This window comes from Pseudorca crassidens, chromosome 6, assembly GCF_039906515.1.
Source record: "Pseudorca crassidens isolate mPseCra1 chromosome 6, mPseCra1.hap1, whole genome shotgun sequence".
Taxonomy (NCBI): Eukaryota; Metazoa; Chordata; class Mammalia; order Artiodactyla; family Delphinidae; genus Pseudorca; species Pseudorca crassidens.
In genome coordinates, this window is record NC_090301.1 from 45,572,001 (window position 1) to 45,592,106 (window position 20,106).

Below are 20,106 nucleotides of genomic sequence, written 5' to 3' on the forward strand. Positions count from 1 at the left end.
CGTTTATAATTAAAATAATCTTTAAGTATTTCATTAATTAAATAACTGGTTATGAAGACAAAAACAGAGTGTTATGCTACGCAGAGAGAGTGAGGTCAAGTAGAGAAACTGCTGGGCCTATATTTAACAGAACTTTTCAGTAATTTCCAAGGCCACATAGCTTGAGGTAGCTTCATGTAATTTTGTTAGCTCTGCTGGGGTGAGGGGTCTGTCCTCTAAAATTGGGGTCCAGGAATGCTGCTCCCTGGTTATCTCCCAGAGAAATCAAGAAGTTTTGGGTCTACATACCAATATTCATCCACATGTAAATATCACAAGCAGATTGTTGATGAAATATATTGAGCCCTCTGACATTTGTACTAGTTGTATTAAAACGAAATAAATCCTTATTAAAAATAAAATTCCTTACAATAACAATGATATTAAATATCTAGAAGTCAAAAGGGTTTTTTAATTATCACTTTTTGAAAAATTTGGAATTTTCTTAAATTGTAGACTAAAACATGATTAAGAGATAGAAATTGTTGAACATGATTGAGAAATAGAAAATATGCTGTTTTGATATAGAATTTCTGAAAGTAAACACTTATAAAAATTATAATATTTAAGAAAACTTTATGAACTATAAATTCTCCACAAAATGACAGAAAAATAGTACCCAATAAAATAAATCAAAGTTTTAAAATTTTTCTTGAAAAATTATTAGGCATCATTAAACACAGAAGCATAAAAAAATACATTATTGAAAATCTTGTAAGTTTTCTATCATCTTGTATTAGTCATAAATTTTGAATTCTTTAATGTCAGAAGCCAATATATTAATATTGCAAACTTTTGAAAAATTATTAAATAGAAATGAAATGTTACCTTATGTGGCAAATATAATACTGAACTATAGTGGATAAAAAAGTAATCAGAATACATATGTTTAAGAAAAGTACGCAGGAAATTAAAATGGGGGATGTGTACACAATAAGCAAATTTCTTTTTTTTTTTTTTTTATTTTTTAGTAGAGCTATAGCACCATCTTCTGGTCATCTCTACATGACAACAGAATTAAACAGGAGCCAGGGTCTAAGTTCTTAAAATAAATGTAAATATTCTTGCATACTCTTGAGTTGTAGCATCTGCCCTTTGATACAAAGAAACAAACAAAAAAATTTAGAAGTAAATAAAAAACATTGTTTTATTTATTTTCATTAGTTCATGAATCATTACCCTTAGATATACTTTCCTGATCTACAAAATTTTTACAATCAATAGAGTAAAGATTGCTTATTAGATTAAGTATTCGGGAAGATACTTGAAAGACAAAAGCTATTATCAACTGAGTATAAATTTTTAAACTATACTTCATGATTTTTATCTTATTGTAAACCACATTCCTTTATTAACAGAGTACATTTCCAAATAGGAAACTACATAAGAACTGAAAATAAAGTTTCACAAAAATACATTAAAAACTAGCCATTTTTTAGAAAGCATTTCATCTCAAATATCTGTTTGTTACCTAGTCATTATGTAATTGAATCTTTTTGGGTTTGGATTTGGGTTCACTGAATAAAGAACCTCCTAGGTATAAAGAAACATTAAGTGTAAATATCATCATTCTTTTATAAAACATCCTGATTGCAGTGAAGTTGGATTCATACCCAGAGTGTGCAACGTTCTGAACATTTAAATAGAATCTTATTCTAAATGTTGTCCATAAATTGTAAGACTTTTAAAATTCTCTATTAGTGCTTAAAAGTATTTGCCAAACAAGCACAAGTATAAATTACTGCCTAATGAGTAGTTAAAAGAAATGGTTGGCTGGTCCCCTTTTTCTCCAAATGGGAGTGAGATCATCTTAGGACCTTTTAGCATATATCTTTAAAAATAAGTAAAATATAAAATACATAAAATATTTTAAAATACAAAAAAATTAAGAAAAGTCAGGTAAAATAAATGGATTAAAATATTACCTTTTATTTCTTTACCCAGAAACCAAGCCAACTCACTTCAATTTTTTTCTCAATTTAAACACTCAGTAGATTCCACCTGATATGACATTCTCAAAGCAAAGTAATACTTTTTAATGTCTATGATTTTGCCTCTCCTATGGAATAATTGGATGAACTCTAAATAAAGTCAGAGAAGGGTTGTTTCTAAAAAAAATTTTGAGAACAACCATAGAGAATAACAATAAAGTATGTTAACAAAATAGTGCTATGTTAAATTTTCTTTTTTTCTTTTTTTTTTTTTTGCGGTACACGGACCTCTCACTGTTGTGGCCTCTCCTGCTGCAGAGCACAGGCTCCGGACGTGCAGGCTCAGCGGCCATGGCTCACAGGCCCAGCCACTCCGCGGCATGTGGGATCTTCCTAGACCGGGGCACGAACCCGTGTCCCCTGCATTGGCAGGCGGACTCTCAACCACTGCACCACCAGGGAAGCCCTTAAATTTTCTTAATGAGACAAACATGAGAATTCTGTTGAAGGAGTTTTTCAAATCTTAGTATCTCAGAGGGAAGGATGTCTTTTGGGATGGGATGCAATTAGAAAAACATGCGAAGGATGCATGGCAGCTTACATGAGATTTTCTCAGGAAACTTGCTGATTCTTAGTATGTGGAGTTGCTTAGTGTCCTTTTCTGCTCTTACTCTCACCAGTTCCCCAGGTCTGCTCATAGACATGGCCAGATCCTCGTGGATTTGTCCTTTAGGACGTCTTTAACATATAGTGCAACAGCAAAATGCTGCTTTGTAATTAAGTCTAATTCTATACTTTCAACTGGTGAATATGATATTCTAACTTTTAGAGACAGTTGTTCTGCCATTATTAGTCTTTGAGTTAGGGCACAAGTCCACATTGCAAAGTAAAGGCAAGCTACGGAATGTCAACACATAAAATATTGCCATTACATTTTTTTTGTTGAGTATGAAAAATTATACCTTAGAAAAATACAAAGAGTGGTCCACACACAGAAAAATAATCGTGTGTACATAGTTATTACTAAATATGTTTCCTTGATCTAGTGATATTCATTCAACAGACCATTTTTACCAGGGTGAAGCCATATCTGCCACAGAGCTATTCATGCTTTGAATTTTCACCAGTCTACTGATGACTGAAGATAAATTCAATACACTAGACACTTATCTGGAGGGCTTTCCCTACCTTTAGCTTCCTTACAGCATCTCTCACAACTTCTGTTCCTTTGGGCTGCTCCACTTCTGTGCTGCCAAGAAACTGAAAATGGTCACTTGTGAGACAGGCTTTACTTTATCATATGTCAGTAAGTCATGTTGAAATATATCATGGAATAATAGAACGATGTGATAGTAATTCAAGTTCAAATCCTAAATAGAAGTTACTAATTTATATTATTTTATATGAAAATATAAATACATTACTTAATCATATACAATTCCTATTATTCAAGGTTTTTTTAAAACATACTTTTCCTAAATACTTTACTTGAAGATTTGTACTGGAAAGAAAATTAAAGACATTTCATTGGGCCCAGAGAAATAAAGTTGAACTCAAATTTAAAATACAATTACAATTAAAAATTATCTGAAAATTTAAAGCATATGATTTTTATGTTGTCAATAGTATATTTTGAGATATTAATGTGGTTTAATACAGTTTATAATGTCAAATCAACATCTTTCTTTGTTTTCCAATTAGCACACTTGTACAGCATGTAAAATTTTAAAATACATACTTTTTTAATACCCAGTATACAACATTCATCAAAGCCATAAGCTAAAGTACATTCAAAAAATTTTTAAAAAAAGCTCTACAATTTTACTAATAGTTAAAATATCCCTGAAGGTTTTTAGTTAAAACCTGACCTATCCCCCCAAAAAAGAAAAAGTTTCATAATAATTACGACATTGTAATAAAATCTCTATCCTGGAAAGATATAATACCTCTTAAACAGAAGTCCAATATCATGAAATGTTCAAGACCAATTAGAATTGACATGTGGATATTTTATTCTACAGATTATTTCTATATAAATAGCAAATAATCATTAAATTCATTAGGTATATATAATTTTCCAAAGACTTTTTTTCTTGTCTCATACTATCAATCATCATAACACCAGGGTGGGATAAGAATTCATCACTTCTTATATAAATAGACATATGCATGAGTATGTATGTGTGTATACTTTACATCAAATAATTAAGTAGAACATTTTTCATGTGTTAACTCACAGAATAAAAGGGAGCAAAATAGTAATGTCAGGGTATCTTTTAAAATCACATTTAATTCCTTCTTTCATTCTTTTTAAAAAAAATTTTATTGGAGTATAGTTGATTTACAGTCAGCTAGTAACACAACTATAGCTGTGTTAGTTTTAGGTGTACAGCAAATTGAATCAGTTATACACATACATATATCCACTTTTTTTTTTTTAGATTCTTTTCCCATATAGACCATTACAGAGTATTGAGTAGAGTTCCCTGTGCTATACAGCAGGTTCTTATTAGTTATCTATTTTATATACAGCAGTATTATCTATACTGACATATATATATGTCAATCCCAATCTCCCAATTTATCCCTCTCTTTCATTCTTGAAAAAACTAACAATAACAACTAAAGAAATGAGAGTTTTGTTTTTCAAAATGGGCTCTGTGTATTACCTGTATGAGAATTACCTAGGTTAAAACATAACAATGTTAAAACATTACCTAGGCTAAAACATTTACCTAGGTTAAAACATAACAATGAAGATTTCTCAATTTAATAAGTAGGGCTAGGGAATTCTATTTCTAAAACCATCACAAGTGATTTCTTGTACTAAAATCTAAGGAACAGACTTAGAAAATAGTAACAGCTGAGGAGAACAGTAGAAGGTAGATAGAAAAGGTGAGCTGAAAATATAGGAGAGGGGCTTCCCTGGTGGCGCAGTGGTTGAGAGTTCGCCTGCCGATGCAGGGGACACGGGTTCGTGCCCCGGTCCGGGAAGATCCCACATGCCGCGGGGCGGCTGGGCCCGTGAGCCATGGCTGCTAAGCCTGCGTGTCTGGAGCCTGTGCTCTGCAACGGGAGAGGCCACAACAGTGAGAGGCCTGCATACCGGAAAAAAAAAATATATATATAGGATATAACTGCTGATCCTGTTTCTAATGAGCTCATGGAGAGAACGTGAAGCTCAGAAGCATTAAATTTCAGTTTTCAGATTCTACAAGGTACAACAGTTTCTTTTTCTAATATATTCAAACTATGCCAAACAACTGCAACTTGGTCTAGATGTAATATCATTAGGCACTAGGTTTATCCCTCTGTGACCTCAAATTGGTTGACCAGATCTGCAAAAAAAGACCAAAATTAATGGAGAAATTCTCAGCTAAAAAGGAACTGAAAACCTGCTACTAAGATATGTGAGACAGCCAAATCGATTCCTGACACCAATGGACCCATCACATTTCTTCTGTTTCAGGACAGTGTATTCAACTTTGGCTTCATGATACAATAACTTGGGAGCTTTAAACTTAGACCAGTGCCTGGGACTCTGATTTAATTAGCTGGGGCGGAGTCAGGGCGTCTGTGCATTTTAAAGCTCCCCAGGTGATTTTAACGTGCCACCAGATTTGAAAAGCACTGTTTTAGATCGTGCAGAAAGAGTAAAGGGTTCAAGTGACAGGAGGGGAGCGAACACAGTAGAAGCTATTTAGTTCTGAGTAAATCCATGGGGTAAACTCTTCTCAACATCTCTGAAATTATCACTGAGAGATTCCCCATTAGTGGTGGTCTAGTGTTAGCAAAACAGGAAGGTAAAAGCAGACGATACTGCTAAGGGATTACTGAACTATAAGAAGGAAGCGTCTGATGTGTTGATAACAGACTGTAAGAGTTGCTAGAAATATTTATGGAAAATATTCATACTTCGGCAGTAATGTCATGAGTCATAGTGGTTATACGTAAATAGGCCCATATGGGAAAATTATGGAAGAACTCCAAGTACATTCTAAATGAATCAACCTCTTGCAGTGCTCCAGGAACATTTTAATATGTTTCTTTCACATTGGCTTTAATTAAACCATCTGAGTAATGAAACACAGGGAGAAGCCTTGAGTGATTGTGGGAACTAAGCTTTAAAGATTTCCATTATGAAGCTTGCCGCTTAACCCTTTTTTTCTATGTAATGTTGGATGAACTGAATGGAAATAATTTTAAAACCAAAAAGCAGATTATTCCTTATAAGAGTTCCTGTATTTTTAAGTTATAAAAGTCATGATACTTAGATTAAACAGTTCATATTTGTGTGCATTCCATGTCTATATAAAATATTTATAAGACCCTTGAATATGATGCAGCATGCTGGAATAAACTCTAGGCTTAGAATCTGAAGATACTGAAAGGTCACTTAGTCTCTGCCTTATTTGAGTCTTGAAAAATAAGGATAATAATATTGTTCTTCTCTCCTTACAAAATTGCTCTGAAGATCAACTGCAGTAAGAGATAAGAAAAAAAACAAAAACAAAAACACCCTGTAAACCGCAAAATACTTTATAATTATGAGGGATTGTCACTTCTTAATTTAATGATTGTTTGGGGAAGACACTAGAATTCAGTGTTTGTTGTTGGTGCCTGCTCAACTCTCCTTGGATCTTCTTTATCAGTGCTGGGATCCATCCTCCAGCTTCCCCATGCTTTGCTGGTAATGGCTCACACACAAGACCTTCAAAGGATTTCCTTTGGGCAATGAGGTCACTTTGCCAGTACAGACAGCTGGAGACACCTGGAAGTTTTTTGCTTTGCCCCATATCACAATATTCCTTAGCTAATGACTGGTGTAGAAAAATAGAAAAATAACTTCATATTCTAAGAAAAAAAAAGATTTAGAGCCAAGTTTACAGATTACAAGGAGAGAAAAAATACATACTGAGATATGAAAGGGACTAAAAGTTTAAACTCCCATGCCCCAGCTCTTCATAGGAAAAGAGGGAAGTGTGTAAAACAAAGCAGAGGAAGAAATGGAACCCAGGAATCAAGGGGGCGGGACAGTGACAGAGGGTGTTAACCACGACATATATGACAAATCAAGGCACAGCAGTGTAGCAGGTTATCCAGAAATAAAGAAGAAAATAACAAGAGTTGAAAATGGTTACTTCAGTGAGTGACACTTGGGAAAAGAGCTGAGGAACATTTTGCTTTTTCATTATAAGCCTTGGGGAAATATTTGTTTAAAATGGACATGGATAACTTTGATTAAATAAAAATTGAATTAAGTCCCCAAGTGATAACAAGTTAAAGTTGCACATACTCATTTATTCCTTTAAAAAAAAAGAGAGTGTTTACTATGAGTCAAGCATTTACTAAGTGCTGGGTATATAGCAGGGGGAAAATGTCCCTGTTCTAGTGTAGTTTATATCCCAGGGAGCATACCTGTGTATGTGCGCATGTATGTATGTATCTATATATTTCTATGTTCATGTCTAGATCACAAACATATTTCTAATATATCTTAGATGGCATAAGTAAAAATAACACAAATAATAACAGAAATTGAGCAGAGTGTAATATTTAAGATCGAGTGATCAGGAAAGTCCTCTCTAAAAGGGTGACATTTTAATAGCGACCTGAATGAAAGGAAGAAATGAAAGATACTCAAACATATTGAGTCTAAATTCCTTTGATGTGTCAGTTAGAGTAGCAGACTCAACAGCTGGGTATACAAAGTAGAGCTTGGGGAAGGAGAATTCTGGGTAAAAGGTGTGGATTAGGGAGACCCTGGCACTGAGGTCTCAGTGGAAGGACTGAGGAGTGCCAGAACCACGGGTCCCCAGGTAGCTGCCATGCTGCAGAGGGAGATGAAAGAGAAGAATGCTGCCAACAGAAATAAGTTAAATATTCGGTGAAAGGGCAAGGAGAATCAAGAAAGTTAGATCCTTAATATTAGTAATCAGTGTTATCAGATTAGCAAATAAAATTATAGGATGCTGCTGTTGGTGGGAATGTAAAATGTTACAGCTACACTGGAAAATAGTTTTGGTAGTTTCTCTGAAGACTAAATATGCACTTATCCTAAGGTACAGCAACTGTACTTTTTGGTGTTTATCCCAGATAGATGAACACTTATATTCCTGTAAATATTTTTGCACTGATGTTCACAATGGATCTATTTGTATTAGTCAAATGTCAGAAACAACCCAAATATACTTCAGTGGGTGGATGGTTAAACAAACTGTGGTACATCCATACCATGGAACACTACTCAGCAATAAAAATAAGTGGACTATTGTTACACACACAACTTGATGGATCTTAAGGGAATTATGCTGAATAAAAGAAGTTAATCTCAAAAATTCTGTTATGAAATTTACCTAAATAAAAAATATAGAAAATTTGTTTTACAGTCTCTTAGAAAATGGGACATTGGTATGTTGAACACTTTCAATTGGGTAAAAGTCATTGCTTTTATGTTTTAGCAACTTTATGTCTTAGCTCCTCCATGTGGCAGAAAAAAAATAACAATGATGAGAAGAGAGTATAATGTATCAGACTGTTTTTGCTTTATACATGTAGATTCTAAGTGCTATTTTTCAGTGTGGCAAAAGAGCAAAAGAAAGAGTTATGTGTTCCGAGGCCAGTGATAATGGTGGGTGCTCTTTTTCTTATTTCAAGTATTCAAGATTTTATCAATTATATTTCTTCAGAGTCTCCAATAGACAACATTCTTTTCAGCACATACTTTTTTTGAAAGATCAGGCATTAGACCTTACATAAGTCCAAGTGTGTGTCTTGCACAGTTGTGTGTCTGTGCTTTGAAGATCTGCAACAAAATTTTTCTGTTGACTTATGAATAAACATTTCTACTTTAATAGTAATGTATGTTCACTGTAGGAAATTTAGAAACTACAGAAAAATGTATCAATGAAAATAAGCATCAACTTCTTTCTCACAATCAAGAGGTAATTATCATTGAAAATGTAATATGTTTTAAATTTGTTACTGTTAAAGTAATCAGCTAGTGATAGTATTAGGCAAACTTACATAAACAAACAAAACCTCTTAAATTACTATATATGACTGATTCCATTTGGGGCATTATTGTGTGTGTGTGTGTGTTTAAATTTTGGCTACTAGTTATTAAAAGGATTGAAGATTAGAATACTGAATAATGTTTTGATCCTAGATAATATGGACAGATAGGAAAGATATAAAACATAAAAGGACATTTACAATATATTAGACTATGAAAAGTAAGAAGACAGTGATATAAAAATGTTTTGTGTATTCTTAGTCTATATATTGAAAGGTATAACAACATAGCATATATTTTTCACAGATTTTACAAAGTATAAAATGTCTTTGGAAAATCATCAATAAAGACTTTGACAAATACAGAGCAAATTTTTGATACTTTAAAGCTAATTATATATTCTGTGCAAATAGTCCAACCTATGCATCTCTTTGGTCAGTGCATTTGGATACTTAGTAAATGCACTCACAGCAGATATTTTAGAGGCTGGAGGTTGTTGAAATTAAAAACAGAAAAATGTCATCAAACTCACTATTATATACAAAAATATTTACTTTATAGACTTTTAAAATTAGAATGCTATTAAGATATTTCATATCTGGCTTAATATTTTCCAAAACTCCCACAACTATTTTTCAATTAATTAAAATGACACAGGCTTTTCTTTTAAGCTAATCTCAAGTGATGTCTGTAGTCATTTCTTCCAGTTATTTCATTGTATTCCATTATGCCTAAAATAAGGATTTTGCAAAAACGTGTGAAAGTTTGAGAATTACACCTTCATTTTCAAATATTACTTGAAATTGACTTTTTTTTTCCCCACTTAAAAGACTGAATAGTTTGTTTTATGACTTGCTTCTTTGCCAGTAGAGAGCAGTGTTGGACATCATATGGACCTAATTATAATATCTGCTTTTCTTGCTTTCTCAAATGTTTTTAGAATCACTCTGTAAATATGAAAATGTGGGTTTTTAAAAAATAAATGCCAGATAAACAACAACTAAAATAATTAACTAAAGAGTTACTAAGCCTAGCTGCTAGGAAATCTGACACTAACATATGAAAGAGCTAACATAAATATATTGAATACACGTTTATATCAAATTCAAAATATGCCAATTGTATGTAGATAACATGTTCTCTATACAATTATTTTAAAATAATAAAGGAAAATAATTTTCATTTTGTAAAACATAAAAGCTTTCTTTAACATCAAGGCTAATAAATAACTCTTGGTAGCATAACTACCAATGGTTATTTTAACTACAGAAGAAAACTAAATGAGTATGTCTCTATCTTTGTAAGCAAGGTTTCAGAGACTCAAACAGGATGGGGCTAATTTTCTTGGCGTTAACTTGACTGCATATGTGTATTAAAAAAACCCACAAAAAACTCCCCAGTACTTAAACCTTCCAGCTACTCAACTGCACCCAGTAGATAACCCATACAGGAGTAAGCCAATTTAATTTTATAGTCTTTATTTGGCTGACTCTCCATGTCACAGTGCCAAACAATATAAAAAGCACATCATAATAATCAATTGCTAAAGAAAGGTCAGAATCAATCGAACTTAAACCTATTACTTAATTGTCAAAACCATAATCCTAAAAAATAAAATAAAATAGATCCACCAAAAAAGAAAGGATATAATTTAAACTAAATACTCTAAAGGTTATCCTTTAAAGGATGAGCAGGATTTAAAAGAGAATAAAAAATACTGGGGTCAGTGTTTAAACGTTTACATTTTATATTTGATTTGATAGTTATTCTCACTTTATTGTAGTAACTTTCTATTAAATTGTATCTTTTTTATTATTGTTATATTTTATTTTTTATTTTTGGCTGCGTTGGGTCTTCATTGCTGCACGCGGGCTTTCTTTAGTTGTGGGGAGTGGGGGCTACTCTTCGTTGTGGTGCACGGGCTTCTCACTGCGGTGGCTTCTCTTGTTGCAGAGCACGGCTCTAGGTGCATGGGCTTCAGTAGTTGCAGCACACGGGCCCTAGAGTGCGCGGGCTTCAGTAATTGCAGTGCGTGGGCTCAGTAGTTGCAGCGTGCAGACTCTAGGGCGAGCAGGCTTCAGTAGTTGTGAAGCACACGGGCACACTAGTTGTGGCACATGGACTCAGTAGTTGTGGCGCACAGGCTTAGTTGCTCCACGGCATGTGGGATCTTTCTGGACCAGAGATTGAACCTGTGTTCCCTGCATTGGCAGGCAGATTCTTAACCACTGCGCCACCAGGTAAGTCCTTAATATTAAATTGTATCCTCTATCTTCTTATTTTACATGAATACAGAGTGTATTATTTTAACAGGCTCTTGCTATTAAAACAAGATTCCTAATTTTAAGGCAAAACAAACCTAGTTGCTATAAACAAGAAACTGTGCTCATTGCCCACTGTGGAAGGGTCTCCCAAATCGAGTTTTGAATAACACAGTCACAGTAAGAAGCACTGAGGGTTTTGTTCTGTCTCAGAGGCCCCTCCACAGTCAAACTTCTTTTACATCTGAGGAGTGAGACAGGTGGAGTGAAGGGCAGAGCATTCACCTGTGTTGTTATAAATAAAATTATTACAAAAATAAATAAACACCAACTAACACAGAAAACCAAAAGCATGGGCTTTGAATCCAGACAGGCTTTACAATCCATTTTCTCCTTAGAGAACCACTTGATTGTGGACTGTGGAGATATTATCATTCAACTCCCATTATTTTATAGATAATATAAACTGAGGACAAAGAAGGTGAAGTGACTTCTGAAGGTCACAAAGCTTTTCAGTAGCAGAGCGAGGGCTAGGATTCCAGCTCTCCTAATTTTCAGACATATACTCTATTTTTGCTATCTTAAATAAAACAGAAACAGAAGGAAAGATAATATAGTATACTGGATATATATTACCCATTTAGGCCACATCCATTTGATTAATTAAGTTTTAAGTTATAGGTTCTTCCTACTGTGAGATATGCTTAAGATGTGAGGAAGTCACCTCACACCAGCCAGAATGGCCATCATCAAAAAAGTCTACAAACAATAATTGCTGGAGAAGATGTGGAGAAAAGGGAAACCTCCTACACTGTTGATGGGAATGCAAATTGGTACAGCTGCTATGGAGAACAGTATGGAGGTTCCTTAAAAAATAAAAATAGAACTACCATACAACCCAGCAATCCCACTCCTAGCCATGTACCCGGAGAAAACCATAATTCAAAAAGATACATGCACCCTGGGACTTCCCTGGTGGTGCAGTGGTTAAGAATCCACCTGTCAATGCAGGGGACATGGGTTTGAGCCCTGGTCCAGGAAGATCCCACATGTCACAGAGCAACTAAGCCCATGTGCCACAACTACTGAGCCTGTGCTCTAGAGCCCATGAGCCACAACTACTGAGCCCACATGCCACAACTACTGAAGCCTGTGCGCCTAGAGCTCGTGCTCTGCAACAAGAGAAGCCACCGTAATGAGAAGCCTGCGCACCGCAACGAAGAGCAGCCCCTGCTCACCTCAACTACAGAAAAGCCCACATGCAGCAATGAAGACCCAACACAGCCAAAAAAAAAAAAAAAAAAAAAGGAAAACATATACATGCACCCCAATGCTCATTTCAGCACCATTTACAATAGGCAGGGCATGGCAGCAACCTAAATGTCCATCAACAGAGGAATGGATAAAGAAGATGTGGTGCATATATACGATGGAATATTACTCAGCCATAAGAAAGAACAAAATAATGCCATTTGCAGCAACACGGATGGACCTAGAGATTGTCATACTGAGTGAAGTAAGTCAGACACAGAAAGACAAATATATGATATCGCTTATATATGGAATCAAAAAAAAAAGGGTACAAATGAACTTATTTACAAAACAGAAGTAGAGTCATGTATGTAGAAAACAAACTTATGGTTACCAGGGGATAAGGGTGGGGGGGATAAATTGGGAGACTGGGACTGACATATACACACTACTAATAAAATAGATAACTGATAAGAACCTGTTGTATAGCATAGGAAGCTCTACTCAATACTCTATAATGGCCTATATGAGAAAAGAATCTAAAAAGAGTGGATGTATGTATATGTATAACTGATTCACTTTGCTGTACACCTGAAACTAATACAACATTGTAAATCAACTATACTCCAATAAAAATATAAAAAGAAAAATCTGAGGAAGTCAAAAGAATATTTGGTTGGCTTTACGGTTAGGTAACCTGAATTTCCTCTACCATTTCTTTATTGAAGCTCTCAGAGCCTCAGTTTCCTCATTCATAAAATGGGGATAACACACAGTGTTTCTGTGAGAATTAAATGAGAAAATGCAATCAGTGACTGGCACAGAGTGAATGTTCACTGAATTTATGCTTAGAAATTAAAATACAATAATAAAATAACAGTCACAACAAGAATTTACAAAAAGCCAATCTACCAACAGACTATGAAATAAGCAAGAAAAAAAACCTATTTTAGGCCACTAGTAGTCAGATTTTGGCTGTAGAGGCAGCTAGAATCCTTACCAACACATACACAGGTATATTCTTTCCTCAAAATTTTATTGGTTATTTTTAAACACTTATTCTTCTAAATTCTCATTGTAATTTAATTTCATTGCAATGTAATTAATTATACAAAATGAGATGTGAGATTTTCAGGATACCTATGAAATACCTACATGTGGATACCTTATCAGTAAGTGTTTATACTGTTTTTCAGGAAGGCCAAGTACTTTTCTTGCTAAATATATTCCTAGTTGCTTTATAGTCTGGGGTAAACAAGTTTTTTAAAATTCTATTTATAACAAATTATTGCTACTATGGGAAACATTTACCCTGCATTTAGTCAGCTTACCAAATTATCTTATTAAGCCTAGCAGTTTTATTTCTTTTGAAAAATGTGAATCTACTGGAATGTAATTATCAATATCTTTCTCAATATTGTTACAAATTCTTTCATCCTCCTTGCTTACAAAACAATGTTAAATAACAGTTATAACAAGTATCCATTTCTTATTCTTAATTTTCATGAGATTAAGCTTTTGGCAATACAATATACTGCTTATTATTCTACTTCTGTTTTAAACTTCAATAACATAATTGCCCCCAAAATTCTTGTGCTCCTGAACTCTGTCCAAAAAGAATATATTTATCCGGAGAAGGCCCTAATATTTCAAAGAACCTCCACATTTCTCCTGAGCTAAATTTATCTCTTCTTCTCCCTTTTGGAGAGAACATTCTTTAAAAGCTCTGCATCCGTCCTAATTCAGGGGATAACATTTCCAGTACTTCCCCTCTGAAACACTATGTTATCATCATCATTTCTCTAACCTCTTCCTCCTCCTCCTCATTATTATTTCTATATCCTAATTCATTTAAAAAATATTTATTGTGTACCATCTCTGTGTCAGTTTCTGTTCTAGATACCAGGGATACAGCAGTGAACAAAACAGATCCAAATCCCTGACCTACTAATGCTGCTGTAGGCTACACCCTTATCTTCAGTGCTCAGAGGGGGTGCCTATATTTTCTCACAGGTTTTTTCATTCCACTCCACCTACAGCCCTATTACGTATAATCTAAATAAACTGCAACAAGAGAGCTTCCAAATCAACACTAATTGCCATAGTGGAGCTCTCTGGCTGTATGTGATTAGTTTTGAAATCTTAAGCCGTCTTGGAGAAGACCTCATCCCAAGCTGTGAGCAGAACTTCTCCTTCACATTTAAATATCACAGAAATGAGTGACCACATTAAGGGATTTTACTACTCAAACTGCTATCCTTGTTTCTTTAGGAAGGGAGAAAAATCGACTCTTTAGATCTTGATAGGCTGTGTATAGCTCTTTCGAGTGAAAACTGAGTGTGGGCTCATGATACTCCTGAAATGCAGATTTATTTATTTCTTTCAACAGACCTTCTGTCAATGATTAATATGAATGATCACTTTGTGAAGCAGTGCTGCATGCACAGCGCTCATTAGTCTGCTGTGATGGTACAAGCAAAGAAGACGGGATCCTGCCCCCTGGGGTTTTACCTGCTAGATTTAGAGATTCAAACACATACAAGGAAAGGCAAAGACAACAAAAAAACAAGACAAACAAACAGACAAAAACCTGAGATCTGGAACAGATTGAGACAAGCTTAACGTACTATTCTACTCCCAGCAGGGGCTGGAACAGATTGAGACAAGCTTAATGTACTATTCTACTCCCAGCAGGGGCCCTCAGAGGCACAAGTGAAAGCAGGCTCTGCACCGAGCAGGCCTTCTTTTAATCAAGAAATGTTTACTGAGGACCTACTATGTGTCAGGCACTGTTCCAGGTACTTAGATACAGTGATGAACAGAAGAGTCAAAGTCTCTAGGGAAGTGGCTTGGTGGAAACATGCATAAGGGTTTTAGAACCACATGGACACAAAGTTTGAATTCTGGCTCTGCCACTTGATAGGTTTATGAATCTTAACATCTCTGAGCAGCAGCATCTTCTTTTGTAAAATGTAGATAAATATCCCTGTATTTATAAATGGTTATAAGCAAAAATCGTATGGGTAAAGGGCCTGACACATAGTAGGCATTCAAAAAATATTTGCTTCATTCAATAAATGCTCCTGCAGGGAAAGATAAATACTGTATGGTATCGTTTATATGTGGAATCTAAAAAATACAACAAACAAGCGAATATAACATAAAAGAAGCAGACTCACAGACATAGAGAACAAACTAGTGGTTACCAGTGGTCGGGGGGTGAGGGGTAATATAGGGTAGGGGAGTGGGAGGTACAAACTGTTGGGTGTGAGATAAGCTCAAGGATGTATTGTACAACACGGGGAATATAGCCAATATTTTGTAATAACTGTAAATGGAAAGTAACCTTTAAAAATTGTATAAAAATTTAAAAATAAAATAGAAAAAAAATACATGCTCCTAAATGATACATAGGTGCTGATTATTTGGTTCTATATCCTAAAGTAATGCTGGAAAAACAGAGTTTGTGACTGATTATTTTCAACAACAGTCAGGGTTTTTTTTTCTTCTGATTTTATAGACTCAACATAATTCTATTAATAGGGCTTAAATAAGTCTTCTGGGAAGCTGATGACTCTGGCTAATTAAGTGGCAGATTGGGAAATACAGACGCATCAAGCATCCAACAATGGCAGAGTCCTGGCAATTTCTACAGGGGAATAGGAGAATGAGTGGGTCACTCTGATTTTGTGTAATCAGTTGCGTCCATTTATGGAAGGATTCTGCCTTGCAATCAGATGCTGCTATGAGGATGCTGCTGTTTTATCTCATTAGCTAATAGCTGAATTCCCTCTTCCCTGTTTGTAAAAGTGAGCAGCTATTCTGCTTCTACTATCACAACTCATTCTTCCTACTTTTGTTACCATTAAGCCCATCTACTTCTAATTTAATTTGATAATTCAGTTTATTTTTTTAAGTCTACACTTTTTTCTTTTTAAAGACAATTTTATTTATTTATTTTCAATAGTTGAAGTCAGTTATCACTAATTAGCACCAATTAGTCTTCACTGTAATGTTTAACTGGTTTTTCTTTAACCTTACTATATGTTGATTTTATTTGATTATCCTTGACCTTTAAAAGAATCAGTTGTCACATATTCCTCAGCAGCTTTTGAGAGTATTTTTCAGTTGCCCTTTGAAAATTCTAATCCTGGTATTAACATAGACCTTTATGTTTTTATTGGAATACTTCTAAAAATTTAATAACCTGATTAGTAACTATAATTCCAAACTATATTAAAAATTCCCTTTATATATACAGAATTATATTGCAGTATATATACATTTCTATTTCCCATGATATATTTGATTAATATATCAAATACTTAAATTGGCTATATTCACACTGCAAAACTGGTATTTGAGAAGAACCTTTACTTTATATGCAGTTCCATTATTAATATGACTAAAGTTTAAAGTAAGTTACTTATTTTTAACACATTTTTAATTTAAGCATTTTATGACATGCTGTTTCAATTCCTTGTGCATCAGAATTAATATACTATATATATACTGGCTCAGGCCTGAGATTAATTTATTTTCATTTAAAAGCAATAAATGTTATTAAAATGCACAAATAAGTGAAGTATTAGCAAAGATTTAATAGCATTAAAATCATATTTATTTGCATTTCATTTCGGGGCTAATCTAGTATAAATTTCAAAATTATATATGGCCACAATAGAAATTATGCATGCTGCTACATGTAAGAATTAGAAAACATATGGCATTCTCTCTTTGCACCAAAAATTTACATTCTGTTACTGAATATTCAGGTTAAAAGATCTATCCAAACTCAGGAAGCCTCACTCTATAAAGCCCCAATAACCCCCGCTCCTCCCCAGTAATGGAATTTTACTAAAGACTCTGAGAGTTTCTGCCATTTAAACATGATTAAGTCTTTATCTGAAGGTAGATGGCATTGCACACATCAGACACCTTGGGGAAGGGCCTTTTTAAGTCCTTGATAACATCTCATTGGAGTTGGAGGGCCTCAGTCACTAGAACCCCATCTGTCAAGCTTTGCCTGTAGAAATCCTGCCAGCAGCCTGCAGGAAGGAATGCAAAGTGCGTGGTTGGTAGGGAAAATGTCACGAGAAGGGCAAGTAACTTTCCCTTATTCTCAACAGTCTTGTGAGCCTCGCCACAGAAAGTACTTTTGGCTTGTTGCTCTAAAACACTTCCTGAGAGAAGGAAGAAATGCAGGTTGTGGTTGGTTCTTCTGTACTTGGATTGAAATTTCCACTGTTATTAGGATAGCAAATTTACCAAGTTACCATATATACTATTTGTAAAATACAAATCGTCACGTAAACACTGAAGTCAAGGGGCTTTATTTTTGTTAATTCTTATTGTCCTCAAAGATTGGCTGTTTACTGAATGACCAAGTCAAACGTTATTCTGCCAAGGATATAGTGCTAGGAAGAATCTCTGGACTCAAATTAAGATTTGAATCTTGGCTCTGCTGTTACTAAGTTTTTGGTCAATCTACTTTACATTTCCAAATGTTAGTCTTTATAAAAAGTGGTAGTGATACTTCTATATAGAGTCATTCTGAGGATTGCTGAATATAATGAGAATACAGTATTTAGTATTTAATAGTATTTAGTATTTAATAGGCTTGTCTCACTTAATCAAGTAGGAGAACTAAAACTATTTTATAATAAAAGCCAAAGAGTCTCTTTGAAATTAAACTGTTCCATACTACATGATCCAGATATATTACAGAAAACAAGTAATCAATTAGCTTCTGGTTTTTATCTACTACTTTGAAATTATATAAATGTGAGTAAAAAGGCAAGGGTGTTTGTCATGCTAGTTCCCCCCCACCATGGTTTTATTTTTTTAATTAAAAAAAATTTTTTTTAATATTTATTTATTTATTTACTTGGTTGCGTTGATGCGGCAGGTGGGCTCCTTTGTTGTGGCTTGCCGGCTTCTTAGTTACGGCAGGAGGGCTCCTTAGTTGTGGCTTGTTAGTTGTGGCATGTGAACTCTTAGTTGCGGCATGCATGTGGGATCTAGTTCCTGGACCAGGGATCAAACTCGGGCTCCCTACATTGGGAGCACGGAGTCTTAACCACTGTGCCACGAGGGAGGTACCCCACCCATGATTTTAATGTCCCAGTATAACTCCAGGGATTTAATAAATGGGAATCTGATATTTAAGTGGGACTATGAAGTGTCTCTGTGGGGTGTGTGTGTGTGTGTGTGTGTGTGTGTGTGTGTGTGTGTGTTTGTGTATACCAGCAAATATACTCATGGGCCTGTATTTAAAATAATGAAAGGAAAAGAACGGATAAATAGGGTACTATTTAATCAAATGTTAGAGATAAAAAATATACAGGAAACATTACATTTAAACTTTACTAAGTGCTAAGTATAGTGCTTATGACTTTTTCCAAGAAACTTCTAAATTTAATAAGGTAAAAATTTGGTGTTACTAAAATTATATCTGCTGTTAAATTAAGTGGCATAAGTGTACTATGTAGGTGTGTGGTGATCTCATTAATGAGGTCATGCAGTTGGTCACTGTACAAAAGAAGTTAGTCTGAAGTAATCAGAAACACACTGGTTCGGTGACTATAAATTGGTTAAAATCGGAAACTTGTGCTGTTAAATGATCCAGTTTGTGAAGGTCAAGGTACAGCATTCAGGAAGTATATCATCTAAATGATCTCAATGCCTCTAATTTATATGTCTCAAGTTCAATACATAGATAGATAGATGTATTGCTTTGGGGCCAAAGTATTTAACCTATTGGTTATGATTTTCTGTCTAAACAGACTTGTACATGGATAATCGTACTGCTAGCTAGAATAGCACATCTGCATCCAATGGGTAAATCAGTTATAGGCCATATCTAAAGATTTGGCATGCTATATCTGTTTGCTTGAGAATATTTGTTGACAGGGAGATCACTACCTCACAAGAGCATCTGCTACTATACAGTAGCATTGTGTATAATATTCTTCCTAGGATGGCGTTATTTTGGGGAGAATGACAATGAAGCAGAAGCTAAAATACTGAAGGAACAAAGGAGTCACCTGGGGATTACAGATGACTTAAATTAGGAGAGGAAGAGTGGCACAGTTTGATAACATGAGACTCAGAGAGAGTAGGAAAGGGGAAGGAAAGTCAAGTCGCTTGCCAGGCCAGGTGTTCTGGGAGGAGTTGTGTGGAGAAAACATCCACCTCTTGTGGAAAGTGTTCAAGGTCGGCAAAGGCAACAGGGGATTTCGAGCCCTCAGGAGAGAGCTGGTTTTCTTTGGAGCAAGAAGAAGCAGGGTTCAGAGGAGAGGTGGAGGACAAAGGGGATTTTGCTGGTGATTGATCTTGAGTTCCCAGAGACCCAGGCATAGTTCCTTCTTCAAAGAAAAAAAACTTTTTTTATTTCATTGATTTAAAAAATAATTGTACTATGTCTGAAAATGTACTTAAAATGTCTTATAAAGAGTCATAAAATAGAGGAAGGTAAAATAAATTAGAAAAATGAAGCAAAAGGAAAATAAAGCAAGAATGTAGAGTAGAAATAGGTTTGTAGTCAAAAGCCATGTAATCCTGTAAATTTTCTAGAAGTGGATCATAAACTAGGCTTCAATTTCTTCAG

At 34.7% G+C, this 20,106-nt stretch overlaps 1 protein-coding gene across 13 annotated transcripts in view; it reads right to left on the reverse strand.

Annotated features, from left to right (window-relative positions):
* The window catches only part of GULP1 (GULP PTB domain containing engulfment adaptor 1), a 266,982-nt gene that overhangs the window by 51,557 nt on the left and 195,319 nt on the right, over window positions 1-20,106 (reverse strand). For all 13 annotated transcript variants that reach the window (XM_067741242.1, XM_067741236.1, XM_067741244.1 and 10 more), the window contains one exon: window positions 3,159-3,230. In XM_067741242.1, coding sequence (XP_067597343.1) covers window positions 3,159-3,230 — 72 coding nt within the window. The remainder of the gene's footprint in view (window positions 1-3,158; window positions 3,231-20,106) is intronic.